Here is a 15,127-nt window from a genome sequence, read left to right as displayed (position 1 = left end):
CATATTATACCCACTAATCCCTCTAACCTACACATCCCTGGACACTAAGGGGCAATTTCTTAGCACGGCCAATCAACCTCATCATACATCTTTGGACTGTGGGGGGAAACCGGAGCACCCGGAGGAAACCCACACAGACACGGGGAGAACATGCAAACTCCACACAGACAGTGACCCGAGCCGGGAATCGAACTGGTTTCTGGAGTTGTGAGGCAGCAGTGCTAACCACTGTGCCGTCATATGTGGGGTCACGGGGTAAGATGCATTTCAGAGAGTCGGTGCAGTTTCGATGGGCCAAATAGCCTCCTTTTACACTGTAAGAATTCTATGATAATGAAACTTTAAGAACTTCCAAGGCCTGGTCTGTTTAGAGATTTGAGCTGATGTCGATTCTCAGAGGAAAGTGAAATTGTCCTGGTTTTCACGTTTGAAACTTTGGAATCTTGCTTGTTTCTCGTAACAGGTGACGGTAGAATCCAGAAGGGCCTCGAGTTCGACCAATCAGTCTTCATCATATCGGAACTCACAGTTTTACAGGAACCAAAACAGATCTTGTCAATGTCTCTCGACTCTGAAACCGTAAGTGCAGAGCGGTGGGGTGGGGGGGTGGGGGGGATGGTTCATGACCTGGAAATGATAGCCAGTTGATTAGAAATACTTGCTTCAATTAATGTTTCTTTCAACTTTTCTTTTGTTAGAAATTTCTGTACGTTACCACAGAGAGAGAGGTGGTTCGGGCCCCACTGGCACGGTGTGAAACCTACACCAACAGTTGTGAAACATGTGTAATGGCCAGAGACCCATACTGTGCGTGGAATGCCGAGAAAAAGAAATGTGTTCCCAGCACAACCAATTCTACGTAAGTCTGAAGAACAGTTTTATTTATTTAAAAGGAGCATGGACAGGATGGATATTACAGTGCCCAGTTAAATAATCCATTACAGTGCCCAGTAGCATGCCCACTAGCAAAGCCCATGGCAATGCCCAGTACATTATCCCATTACAGTACTCAATACTATGCCCACTAGCATAACCCATTGCAGCGCCCACTACAGTATCTCATTACAGTGTCCAGTGCAATGCCCAATACAATAAACCATTACAGGTTCTATTATAGTGTCCAGTACAGCGCCTATTATAGTGTGCATTACAATATCCCATTACAGCGTCCAGTACAATATCCCATTACAGCGTCCAGTACAATATCCCATTACAGAGTCCAGTACAATATCCCATTACAGCGTCCACTACAATATCCCATTACAGTGTCCAGTACAATAAACCATTATACTGTCCAGTACAGTGCCTACTATAGTGTGCATTACAATACCCCATTACAGTGTCCAATACAATACCCCATTACAGTGTCCAATACAATACCCCATTATAGTGTCCGGTACAATGTCTATTACAGTGTTGAGTACAGTGCACACTACAATCACCCGTTACTGGGTCCAGTGCACAGCAGAGTGCCAGTTCCCCATTAGAATCCCCCTTATCCAATGCAGTGCCCATTACTGAGTACCGATCAGGAGGTGAACTTGATGATACTGCGTTGGAAGCCAGTGTAAGGCAGTGAGCACTGGAACAGTGGACAGAGAGGGCTTACTGTGAGTTAGTCCCCAGGTAGCAGAACGTTCCTCCAAGCAAAACAAATCCTGCAAAAGCCAGAGGGGAATCTGGAAAAGTCTGATTTGAAGGGAAGTTGTGATTTGAATGAAAGTCTGTCACTGGTCTATTGATAATCTCCCTTGTGCGTTGTCTGATGAAGCTGTTTCGTGTTAATGCTGTGCAGGCGATGTTGCGCTCAGAGTAATCTCAGGGGGGAGGAATTGGAATCAGCGGAATCAGACCAAGAATGCAGACTAACCTTTCCCTCACCTCTCTCTCCTTTTGCAGATATCTCATTCAAGATATTGAACATGGCGACGTCAAGAAGTGTCCTCAAGAGAAATGTAAGATTTGCTTTCACAGTCAATCCCTTGAATCTCACAAGTTTTCTGTTTAACTGCGGTGGGTTTTCCAAAGGGGTGGCACAGTGGTTAGCACTGCTGCCTCACAGCGCCAAGGGCCCACGTTCGATTCGGGTCACTGTCTGTATGGAGTTTGCACATTCTCCCTGTGTCTGCGTGGGTTTCCTCTGGGCGCTCCGGTTTCCTCCCACAGTCAGAAAGACGCGCTGGTTCGATGCGTTGGCTGTGCCCAATTCTCCCTCAGTGTACCTAAACAAGTGACAAGGAGGATTTTCACAGTTCCTTCATTGCAGTGTTAATGTAAGTCTACTTGTGACACTAATAAATAGACTTTAAATATTATTGCTGAGTTGCCAGCTTTGGGCTTACCATGCACATGGGCAAGAGGCTGCCTTGTGTGGCATGTCACAGTGCCAGGGGCACGGATTCGATTCCAGGCCTCTGTCTGGAGTTTGCACATTCTCCCCGTGTCTGCGTGGATTTCCTCTGGCTGCTCCAGTTTCTTCCCGCAGTCCAAAGACATGCAGGTTAGGTTGAATGGCCATGCTAAATTGCCCCTCAGGTTTATTTGAAAATTCATTCATGGGTTGTCGCTGGCTGGACCAGTATTTATTGCCCATCCCTACTTGCCCTTGGAGGACAGTTGAGGATATTGCTGTGGCTCTGGAGTCACATGTAGGCCAGACCGGGTAAGAACGGCAGATTTCCTTCCCTAAAGGACATTAGTGAACCAGATGGGTTTTCCGACAATAGTTTCATGGTCATCAGTAGATTCTTAATTCCGGATTTTTTTAAAATTGAATTCCAAATTCCACCATCTGCCGTGGCGGGATTCGAACCCGGGTCCCCAGGACATCAGCTGAGTTTCTGGATTAATAGTCTAGCGATAATACCACTAGGCCATCGGCTCTCCATTAGTGTCTAAAGATGTGTAGGTTAGATGGATTGGCCATGGTGAATTGGTGGGCAATGGCGAACTTTACATCCTATTGAGGAAGGACTAGGAAACTTACTTCCTCACCCCACACACCCCCGTCCCGCTACTGTGCGTGGATGATTCTGGATGAGCACCCAATGATCAGCAGCCTTTCTGACTGAACTGTGGACACATTAGTAATATCGGAAACAAACCACTTCTTCTACTGAACTTCTCCATTTGTGCATTAAAGTTATGGAATGATATCCTGATCTGGAGGAGGGAACCGAGTGTATGGTGTCGAAATTTGCTGATGACACCAAGATTGGTGGAACGGCAAATTGTGCGGAGGGTCTGGAGAGTCTGCAGAAGGATCTAGATAGGCTGGGCGAATGGGCCAGGAACTGGCAAATGGAATTTAATGTTGGCAAGTGCGAGGTGGTCCACTTTGGTAGGAATAATGGTAGGAAGGACTATTACTTAACTGGCGAAAAACTGCAGCAGGCGACGGTGCAGAGGGACCTCGGGGTCCTTGTGCATGAGTCGCAAAAACCCAGCTTGCAGGTGCAGCAGGTGGTCAGGAAGGCGAATGGGATGCTGGCCTTCATAGCGAGGGGGATTGAATATAAAAGTAGGGAGGTCTTGCTGCAACTGTACAGGACACTGGTGAGGCCGCAGCTGGAGTACTGTGTGCAGTTTTGGGCGCCGCACTTACGCAAGGATATTTTGGCCTTGGAGGGAGTGCAGAGGAGGTTCACTAGGCTGATACCGGAGTTGAGGGGGTTGAACTATGAGGAGAGGCTGAATAAACTAGGCTTGTACTCGTTAGAGTTTAGAAGAATGAGGGGAGATCTCATTGAGACGTATAAGATGATGAATGGGATGGATAGGATAGAGGTGGAGAGGCTCTTCCCGCTCAGAAAGGACAGCAGGACTAGAGGGCACAGCCTCAAGATAAACTGGGGGGGGCAGTTTAGAACGGAGTTGAGGAGGAACTTCTTCACTCAAAGGGTGGTGAATCTCTGGAATTCTCTGCCCGTTGAAGTGGTGGAGGCTGCCTCGCTAAATATATTTAAGACGTGGGTTGATAGGTTTTTGATAGGCAAGGGGATTAAGGGTTATGGGGAGAGGGCGGGAATGTGGAACTGAACTGTGACAGATCAGCCATGATCTTATTGAATGGCGGGGCAGGCTCGAAGGGCTAGATGGCCTACTCCTGCTCCTATTTCTTATGTTCTTATGTTCTCATTTCCCCTTTAAACATACAGAGCTCTCATCCAGTTACGAGGCATTCTTGGGGGTAAAATTCAGGGAGGGTGGGGGGGAGGTGTTGAGTGCTCGAGTATGTGGGCAGCACAGTGGGTTAGCACTGCTGCCTCACAGCGCCAGGGACCTGGGTTCGATTCTGGCCCCCGGGTTACTGTCTGTGTGGAGTTTGCACATTCTCCCCGTGCCTGCGTGGGTTTCCTCCCGCACTCCAAAGGTGTGCGGGTTAGGTGGATTGGCCATATTAAATGGTCCGTTAGCGTCAGGGGGATTAACTAGAGTAAAGGCATGGGGTCACGGGCCTTGGGTAGGGTTGTTGTCGGTGCAGAGTTAACGGCTGAATGGCCTTGTTCTGCTCTGCAGATTTTATGATTCTCTGATATGTCATTCAGCTCCACTGCACTTGATCCAATTTTCCAATCCTTCTGCACTTATTAAAATCTATTTTTATTATTTGGGGATGTGAGTGTCATTAGCTAGACCAATATTTATCCCCAGTTGCCCTTGAGAAGGTGGTGTGAGCTGCCTCTTTCAACCACTCCAGTTCCTGTGGTATAGTGCTGTTAGGGAGGGAGTTCTAGCGTTTTGATTTGACTTATTATTGCCACACGTAGTGGTATGCATGGAAGATATTGTTTCTTGCGCGCTATACACACAAAGCATGCCGTTCATAGAGTACAAATGAGAGGAGAGGGTGCAGATTGTGGTATTATAGTCATCACTAGGGTAGACAGAAAGATCAGCTTAATACGAGATAATTTAAAAGTCTGATGGCAACAGGGAAGAAGCTGTTCTTGAATTGGTCGATATGTGATCTCAGACTTTCTGTATCTTTTTCCCAATGGAAGAAGGTAAAAGAGAGAATGACCGGGGTGTGTGGGGTCCTTAATTATGCTGGCTGCTTTTCCCAAGGCAGCAGGAAGTGTAGACAGAGTCAATGGATGGGAAGCTGATTTGTGTGATGGACTTGCCTATGTTCACGACTCTTTGTAGTTCCTTGCGGTCTTGGGCAGAGCAGGAGCCCATACCAAGCTGTGATACAACCAGAAAGGATGCTTTCTATGGTGCACCTGTAAAAGTTGGTGAGAGTCGTAGCGGACATGCCAAATTTCCTTAGTCTTCTGAGAAAGTAGAGGAGTTGAGGATCATTGAGATATTTCCAAGTCAGGATGGTGTGTGGATTGGAGGAGAATTTGCAGGCAATGGCGTTCCATCTGCTACCCTTGTCCACCATGACCCCACGAGGGGTCACGGGCTCAAGGTGAGAGGGGTGAGGTATAACTCAGATATCAGAGGGACATTTTTTACACAGAGAGTGGTGGGGGCCTGGAATGCACTGCCAAGTGGAGGCAGACACGCTGGGATTGTTTAAGACTTATCCGGATGGTCACATGAGCAGACTGGGAATGGAGGGATACAAATGAATGGTCGAGTTGGACCAATGAGCGGCACAGGCTTGGAGGGCCGAAGGGCCTGTTTACTGTGCTGTGCTGTTCTTTGTTCTTTGTCCTTCTAGGTGGTAGAGATTGTGGGTATGGATTGTGCTGTTGAAGGAGCCTTGCTGAGTTGCTGCAGTGCATCTTGTAGATGGTGCACACGGCTGCCACTGTGCATCATTAGGGGATGGGGGGCTGATCAGAAGATCACGAGGACTGCTTTGTCCAGATTTGTCCAAAACAGCTTTGAGGTGTTTTGGAGTTAATGGAGACCATTCCACCCATCAAACCGAGATCTCCCTTTCCCACCCACAAAACAAGCCCAGTTTGTGGCCATCAGAATATGCAATATTACAAGCCCAAAACTGTCCTCATTCCGTTTGCTAACTGATTGGGTACAGACAGGGCCAGATGTGAGGAAATGCTTCATGTGGGTTTACCAGCTGTTTGGACCTTTCACCCGAAACTCAACTAAGTTTGGGTCACTGTCTGTGTGGAGTTTGCACATTCTCCTCATGTCTGTGTGGGTTTCCTCCGGGTGCTCCGGTTTCCTCCCACAGTCCAAAGATGTGCGGGTTAGGTTGATTAGCCATGCTAAAAATTGCTCTTAGTGTCCAGGGATGTGTAGATTAGAGGGATTAGTGGGTATAATATGTAGGGATATGGGGGTAGGGCCTGGGTGGGATTGTGTTCGGTGCAGACTCGATGGGCCGAAGGGCCTCTTTCTGCACTGTAGGGTTTCTATGATTCTAAGATTCTAAGTTCAAACCCCCTCCGGGTGACTTTTACACATTTCCCTGATGGAAAATTGGGTGGAAGGTCAGTTTGACTTCTCTCCTGAACTTGTCCCTCTGCTGAAGATATTGAACGAGGTTAGTTGGATTGGCCACACTAGATTGCCCCTTAGTGTCAGGGGGATTAGCAGGGTACGCGATGGTCTAGTGATATTATCTCTATGGCTGTTAATTCAGAAACTCAGTCTGAGAATCATAGAACTCTACAGAGCAGATGGAGGCCATTTGGCCCATCGAGTCTGCCCTGACCACAAACTCACCCTATCCCCATAACCCCATGCACTTACTGTAACCGGTGCCCCTGACACTAAGGGTCAATTTAGCATGGCCAATCCATCTAACCCACACGTCTTTGGACTGTGCGAGGAAAATTAGAGGAATCCCACGCAGGCACGGGGGAGAGCGTGCAAACTCCACACAAACAGTGATGCAAGCTAATCACTGTGCCACTCCGGGTTCAAATCCCACCACAGCAGATTTGAATTCGATAAAAAATTTCTGGAATTAAGGAATCTACTGATGACCATGAAACCTTTGTTGGAAAAACCCATCCGGTTCACTAATGCTCTTTGGGGAAGGAAATCTGCCATCCTTACCCGGTCTGGCCTACACGTGACTCCAGAGCCACAGCAATGTGGGTGACTCTCAACTGCCCTCTGGAATGGCCCAGCAAGCCACTCAGTTCAGGGGCAACTAGGGATGGGCAATAAATGGCTAGACTGTGACACCTATGACCCGCGAATGAATTAAAAAAGGTAAACACTCGGGGTTTCGGGTTGGTGGTGTTGTTGGTACAGACGCGATGCTCTCTCTCTCAGGGCCTCCTTCCGCACCGTAGGGATTCTGTGAGTATGAAACCGGCATTCCAGCTGACCTCAAGGTTAGATTAAATGACTGTCCCTTCACCCTCTTCCCCAGAAACAAAAAACATAGCAATTTGCAAAGCTCAAATGAGTACCAGGAACCTTTATTAAAAAGGTCATGTCTTGGCTACAGATCAGTCCAGAACAACTTGAAGCTGAGAGAAGTGGTGGGGGGGGGTTGTGGTTAGTTGGGATTGCTCCAACTTGAATCTTTGATGCAATGGGATGAGGCCAATAATTCCCTTTTTATGTTGTCAATGTTTACACCTCTCTGGAGCATACATCTGAACTGAAATTATTGCAAACAATAAATCAAAAGCTCAGAAGTGCCAGATCCTTGAATAACAAACAAATGGTATGTTGGCCTTCATAGCGAGAGAATTTGAGTGTAAGAATAGAAATGTTTTGCTGCAATTATACAGGATGTTGGTGAGGCCACACCTGGAGTATTGTGTGCAGTTTTGGGGTCCTTATCTGAGGAAGGATGTCCTTGCTATAGAGGGAGTACAGTGAGGGTTTACCAGGCTGATTCCTGGGATGGAATTGGTGACTAGTGGAGTGCCCCAGGGGTCGGTGCTGGGGCCTCAGCTATTTACCATTTATATAGATGATCTGGAGGAGGGAACCGAGTGTAGGGTGTCGAAATTTGCTGATGACACCAAGATTGGTGGAACGGCAAATTGCGCGGAGGGTGTGGAAAGTCTGCAGAAGGATCTAGATAGGCTGGGCGAATGGGCCAGGAACTGGCAAATGGAATTTAATGTTGGCAAGTGTGAGGTGGTCCACTTTGGTAGGAATAATGGTAGGAAGGATTATTACTTAACTGGCGAAAAACTGCAGCAGGCGACGGTGCAGAGGGACCTGGGGGTCCTTGTGCATGAGTCGCAAAAACCCAGCCTGCAGGTGCAGCAGGTGGTCAGGAAGGCGAATGGGATGCTGGCCTTCATAGCGAGGGGGATTGAATATAAAAGCAGAGAGGTCTTGCTGCAACTGTACAGGGCACTGGTGAGGCCGCAGCTGGAGTACTGTGTGCAGTTTTGGTCGCCGCACTTACGCAAGGATATTTTGGCCTTGGAGGGAGTGCAGAGGAGGTTTACTAGGCTGATACCGGAGTTGAGGGGGTTGAGCTATGAGGAGAGGCTGAATAAACTAGGCTTGTACTCGTTAGAGTTTAGAAGAATGAGGGGAGATCTCATTGAGACATATAAGATGATGAATGGGATGGATAGGATAGAGGTGGAGAGGCTCTTCCCGCTCAGAAAGGACAGTAGGACTAGAGGGCACAGCCTCAAGATAAAGGGGGGCGGTTTAGAACAGAGTTGAGGAGGAACTTCTTCACTCAAAGCGTGGTGAATCTCTGGAATTCTCTGCCCATTGAAGTGGTGGAGGCTGCCTCGCTGAATATATTTAAGATGCGGGTTGATGGGTTTTTGATAAGAGAGGGGATTAAGGGTTATGAGGAGAGGGCGGGAATGTGGAACTGAGACACGACAGATCAGCCATGATCTTATTGAATGGCGGGGCAGGCTCGAAGGGCTAGATGGCCTACTCCTGCTCCTATTTCTTATGTTCTTATGGCAGGTCTGTCTTATGAGGAGAGACTAAGTCAGTTAGGATTATATTCACTGGAGTTTAGAAGAGTGAGAGGGGATCTCATAGAAACTTATAAAATTCTAACAGGGTTAGACAGGGTAGATTCAGAGTGTTCCAGATAGAATCATAGAAGCCTACAGTGCAGAAAGAGGCCCTTTGGCCCATCGAGTCTGCATTGAACACAATCCCACCCAAACCCTATCCCCATATCCCTACATATTATATCCACTAATCCCTCTAACCGACGCATCCCTAGACACTAAGGGGCAATTTCTTAGCATAGCCAATCAACCTAACCCGCACATCTTTGGACTGTGGGAGGAAACCGGAGCACCCGGAGGAAACCCACGCAGACACAAGGAGAATGTGCAAAACTCCACACAGACAGTGACCCGAGCCGGGAATCGAACCCAGGTCCCTGGAGCTGTGAAGCAGCAGTGCTAACCACTGTGCTACCGTGCTGCCCAAATGGTGGGGGGAGTCCAGAACTAGGGGTCATAGTTTGAGGATAAGGGGTAAACCTTTTAGAACTGAGATGAGGAGGCATTCCTTCACCCAGAGGGTGGGGAATCTCGGTTCAGAAAGAATCTCCCTGATTGTGGAGGAGTCCAGAACTGGTGGTTATAATTTGAGGATAAGGGGTCAGCTGAGGGGAGAAGTTTCTTCACCCAGAGAATGATGAATGTGTGGAATTCACTCCCACAGAAAGTAGTTGAAACAAAAATGTTCTATGATTTCAAATAGAAATTAGATCTAGCTCTTGGGGCTAAAGAGATATCAAATTTGATGATCATCCACGATAAAAATCAGTGGTGGGCTAGGTTTGAAGGGCAGAATGGCCTGCTCCTGCTTCTATTTTCTCTATGTTTCTATGGAATGAGGCAGCAAATTAATGATTTCCATTTTCTTCCCCCCCATCACCCACAGTTCATCACCAGATTGCACCTCGTAAAATTCTGAATGCTGCCCTTCCCCTGGAAGGGAGAGGCCCTGTATACCTGTCTTGCCCAAAGCAGTCCTATCATGCTGATTACTCCTGGAAGGTGCAGGACCAGGTGGAGGCCTGCTCTTCGAATGAAGATGAATGCCTGCTCTTCGTAAGTGACCTGAATCGAGTCGAAGACACCGTCTACACCTGCAGTTCAAAAGAACAAGGACATGAACAGCTTCACATCTCCTACGTCATTCAGGGCAATGGGTCACCGATGCATTTGCCCAGATACAGTGTGGCTGCGTATTCTGTTTTGATGACCGTCGCAGCTGTCTTCCTGCACTGAGTTTGCACAGAGATTCAACAGGGGAAGCAAATTGTCCATCATAGCGAGCATCCTGCCCTCCACCCTGAGATCTTCCCTTGCCCCACCAGGACTCAAGCGCCATTTCCCATTTTTGCTTTGACTTGTCTGAATTATTCTGGATGGCGACAATATGAGACTCCAGGTGTCCTGACCTCGAAGTTCTTCATCCCAGATGAAGAACAGCGACCTTACCACTCTCGAGAGGAAATAGGGGCAGCAGGGTGGTTAGCACTGCTGCCTCACAGCACCCAGTTCGATTCCTGGGTTGCTGTCTGTGTGGAGTCTGCACATTCTCCCCATGTCTGTGTGGGTTTCCTCCGGGTGCTCCTGTTTCCTCCCACAATCCGAAAGACGTGCTGGTTTGGTGCATGGCCGTGCTAAATTCTCCCTCAGTGTACCCGAACAGGCGCCAGTGTGTGACAACTAGGGGATTGTCACAGGTACTTCATTGCAGTGTTAATGTAAGCCTACTTGTGACACTGATGAACTTTAAAATACATGAAGTGATACAGCTGGGGGAAGGACACATCTGATCTTTCCACAGGTCTACCCACCTCCCAAAACATGGACAAAATAATAATTTGGTTTATTTTTGTGTGAATGGGGTAAATTATTAGGTGAATGCAGGAATAAAAGATTAAAATCTGAACCATTTAAATCTCAACTCTTTATTCAGACGAAGAAGGCAAATTTAATCCAAATCTTCATTTTTGCTGCATTTTTGACTCCGTCGGGAGAAATCGGGCTGGTGATGGGTGAAGGTTAGCATTGCTGCCTCACGGTGCCCGGGACCCGGGTTCGATTCCCGATTTGGGTCACTGTCTGTGCGGAGTTTGCACGGACTCTCAGTCACGGACTCAGTCCAAAAGATATGCTGGTTAAGTGCATTGGCCATGCTAAATTCTCTCTCTGTGTACCCAAACAGGCGCTGGAGTATGGCGACTAGGGGATTTTCACAGTAACTTCATTGCTGTGTGAACGTAAGCCTATTTGTGACACTAATAAGTAAACTTCAAGACTTTTAAACAGCCCCAGTTTAAAATAGAGTCTACAATTCCAATATTGCAATGAAAAGGAGGGGAAATCCCCACTGACCCAGTGAGGCCAACCATAGTAATTTCTTAATATTGTCCAAACCGCGTGTAATGCGGATGAGTAATGAGTGTGTGAACCAGATCTTTGGTGAAGGATCTGCAGCGACAGATCTGAGTCTGAAATGTGGGAGTTGTAAATTTGTACGTAGTTTGTAGTTTCTCTGACTCGGTGTAAGTATGAATAGTTTTTAATGAACTGTTGTGAGTTGAGAAAGGAGAAGGCGTTGAGGTGACTGGGAAGTTGGAGGGAATCGTTGCTCCTTCGGTGAGGATTGTTTCCGATGTTGGAAAAGTCTGACGTCAGGGCAGAGAAAGTGGTTTTCGGCTACGTGTGTCCGGGACTTTAGTGCGAAATTGGCCTCTAATTGGCCAGCCAGACCATTCACTCTGCGCTTGAGTGACCCGGACTCCGTTCTTAAAGGGCCCCTCACCCCCATACACCCACCCTGCCCAGGACACTGAGCTCACCAGGAAGTGTTATTCACCCAGGGGCATCTCCTGGCAGTACCTGCGCGCCCCCCCCCCCCCCCCCCCCCCGCCGCACTCTGCCACTTGCCTCCGAGCTCCCAACAGAGTCCCGCTCGCCCCCTCAGGCCAGTCATACGTCGCGCCCTTCCCACCTCACCGTGCCGTGGGCACATTGGCCGGAATTGCCCAGTACTCGCCATGGGATGGAGGGGGAATGACTTCAGCGTACGGGCCCCGTACTATACGAATGTATTACAGTGAGGTTCCCAACGCTGTACAGTACGGAATCGTCACTGAGGGTGGGGGAAGGGCAGGGGTCATCACTTCCTGCGTTTCCGCCAAGGTAAATCCCATCGGTGAAATTTTGTGGGAACTTAACTCGCATTTCGCCAATGGCGAGATACTGCGGATGCTGGAATCTGAAACAAAAAATGGAAAATGTTGGAAAATCTCAGCAGGTCTGACAACATCTGGGCGGAGAGAATAGATGGTAGTCATGGTGTGGAGATGCCGGCGTTGGACTGGGGTAAACACAGTACAAAGTCTCGCAACACCAGGTTAAAGTCCAACAGGTTTATTTGATAGTAAACCCACAAGCTTTCGGGGTTTGCCCCTTCGTCAGGTGAGCCTGGGCTGCACGGTGGCACAGTGGGTTAGCACTGCTGCTTCACAGCTCCGGTGACCTGTGTTCGATTCCCGGCTCGGGTCACTGTCTGTGTGGAGTTTGCACATTCTCCACGTGTCTGCGTGGGTTTCCTCCCACAGTCCAAAGGTGTGTAGGTTAGGTTGGTTGACCATGCTAAATTGCCCCTCAGTGTACTAGGATGTGTAGGTTAGAGGGATTAGCAGGTGGGATGTGGGGGTAGGGCCTGGGTGGGATTGTGGTCGGTGCAGACTCGATGGGCCGAAGGGCCTGTTACTGCACTGTAGGGTTCTATGATTCCGGAGTTGAGAGGGTTGGCTTATGAGGAGAGACTGAGTAGACTGGTGCTATACTCATTGGAATTCAGAAGAATGAGGGGAGGATCTTATAGAAACATATGAGATGATGAAGGGAATGGATAAGATAGAAGCAGGGAGGTTGTTTCCACTGGCGGGTGAAACTAGAACCAGGGGGGCATGGCCTCAAAATAAGGGGGAGCAGATTTGGAACACTACAGCACAAACAGGCCCTTCGGCCCACAAGTTGCACCGATCACATCCATACCTACATTTAGGATGGAGTTGAGGAGGAACTTCTTCACACAAAGGGTTGTGAACCTGCCCAGTTGAGGCTACGTCGTTGAATGTTTTGAAGGCAAGGATAGATAAATTTTTGAACAGTAAAGGAATTAAGGGTTATGGTGAGCGGGTGGGTAAGTGGAGCTGAGGCCATGAAAAGATTAGCCATGATCTTACTGAACGGTGGGGCAGGCTCGAGGGGCCAGATGGCCGACTCCTGCTCCTAGTTCCAATCAACCTGGATGATGCTTTATCAGAACATGAAACGTTGCCTCTATTCTCTCTCCTGACGCTGTCAGGCCTGTGGGAATTCTCCAACATTTTCTCTTTATGTTTTGCTTTTTGCTGCCGGGGGGTGTGATTTGTTAAGGACTACAAAGAACAACAAAGAACAACACAGCGCTGGAAACAGGCCCTTCTGCCCAACGAGCCCACACCACCATCTTAACAATGTGTTTTTTCCTCCTCCACCCTTGACCCATGTCTACGCTTATGGTACCCCCATTGGAAACCAGATTGAGGGGAGAATAATTTAGGGACAATTTGTTACACCAATCAGCCTAAGAGCACATCTTTGGGGTGTGGGAGGAAACCGGAGCACCCGGAGGAAACCCACGCAAGCACGGGGAGAATGCGCAAACTCCCACAGATACTGGCCCAGATCCATGTATCTGCACAGCAAACAGTGATAGTCACTGAGCTGTTGTGTTGCCCAGCATCTGGTCCAGTTTTAAGCGTACACACTAACGACGCGAAGTACTAGGCTACTCTCGAAACATCCAAGAGCAGCCCACGCACGACCTACCGTGTGTATGCCCCTCGTTACACAACAAGGTGGACCTGCGGAGTAAAAGAGAATGTAGACAAAAGTCGTAGGTAGAGGGAGGATTGGAATGAGGCGCTCACTGAGTGTTAAAATGGGCAGCACGGGCTTGTGGGGACTGTTTCCTGTGCTGTGTTGTTCTTTATGGGGAAAAGGCAGGGGAATGGGGATGAGGAAAATATCAGCATGATTGAATGGGTCAAGTGGTCTAATTCTGGCTTGTAAATTGCACATGGCAAACTTCAGGATCTGAGCAACAAGAGTTGGCCATTCATTGTCAAGATGGCGATGATAGAAAGCAATAGCAATAGCCGCAATTAAATACATTTAACATCATACTCTTCAATGGCTGTTCCACCTACAGGCTTGTAGCTTTGTTATTTGGCTTGGAGATTGTGTCAATGTTGATGTTGCTTAAGTGTTTTACAGAAGCTGGCCGAGCTTCTTCAGGCCACAAATACAAATAACAATTGTGTATCAGCGACAGAGCCTAAGTGTAATCATTTTAACCGCAGCGTAGAGGCGAGCAAGGTCCTCCCTGAACTAGCTGACCCACCTAAAAGCTCAAAGTGCCACTTCCGAGCGAGACAAACGCACCTCTGAACTTGAGGACAAGTTTGACTTTCTCGGGGCTGCAGTCCGCTACGCGACGCCAGCCACAGCGTCTCCGAGACCTCAAGGCGCGTCACGTTGACAACAAGCCCACAAGCTGGACTGTCAATTCCCAGAGTGGCTCCTTGTCTTACTAAATAATCTCACCAAACATCTTACCAGGGTCAACCGTCCTTGAGCAGGACCCCTACACACTAAAAAGACTGATTTTGAAATGCTTATTTATGTGTATAATAATGCAATATTTCTGTATTTATTGTGATTAATTGGGAAGTTTGTGTTCTTTTTAATATTGTATTTTCTGACTGTTGCTGGTGTATATTATTGAGCTTGTTGAGGGATCTACTCTTTGGCGTCCCAGTGCTGGTGACATTATTGATGGACTTTTGTCACTGTCTAAAATCCGAGAAGCTACAAAATGTTGTTGTAACATTTGTATAGTAAAATCTTGCTGCATGGTCCATGGAAGGGGAGGTGGGAGTTGGTGACGGAAGTATTGGGGTGGGGGGGGGTAGGGGAAGTGGATGATGGGAAGGGTGGGGGTAGTGGGTGGCGGGTGGGGGGTGTGGAAGTTGTGGCAATAGGGAGAAGACATCTCTTACTCCTTGGTGGAGTTTCTCCTGACTGATGTCCCAGTTATGAAGAGAAGCTGGGGTTATTTTCCTTAGATGTAGAGATGCGGGCGTTGGCATCTCTATACATTATTTTCCTCAGAGCAGACAAGGCCGAGGGAGGGGGGAGGGGCGGACCTGAGGTGTACAAAATTCTGA

At 48.2% G+C, this 15,127-nt stretch overlaps 1 protein-coding gene across 1 annotated transcript in view; it reads left to right on the top strand.

Annotated features, from left to right (window-relative positions):
• The window catches only part of LOC145360636 (semaphorin-7A-like), a 60,977-nt gene extending 46,132 nt beyond the window's left edge, over window positions 1-14,845 (top strand). Inside the window, exons 11-14 of the mRNA XM_080215985.1 lie at window positions 464-579; window positions 699-859; window positions 1,900-1,955; window positions 9,769-14,845. Of these exons, the coding sequence (XP_080072111.1) occupies window positions 464-579; window positions 699-859; window positions 1,900-1,955; window positions 9,769-10,118 (683 nt within the window). The 3' untranslated portion in view covers window positions 10,119-14,845. The remainder of the gene's footprint in view (window positions 1-463; window positions 580-698; window positions 860-1,899; window positions 1,956-9,768) is intronic.
• Window positions 14,846-15,127: the final 282 nt, after the last annotated feature.

Source organism: Carcharhinus amblyrhynchos, chromosome 32 (assembly GCF_965287045.1).
Source record: "Carcharhinus amblyrhynchos chromosome 32, sCarAmb.v2.hapA, whole genome shotgun sequence".
In the NCBI taxonomy this organism is placed as follows: Eukaryota; Metazoa; Chordata; class Chondrichthyes; order Carcharhiniformes; family Carcharhinidae; genus Carcharhinus; species Carcharhinus amblyrhynchos.
This window is presented reverse-complemented; position numbering and strand designations above follow the sequence as displayed.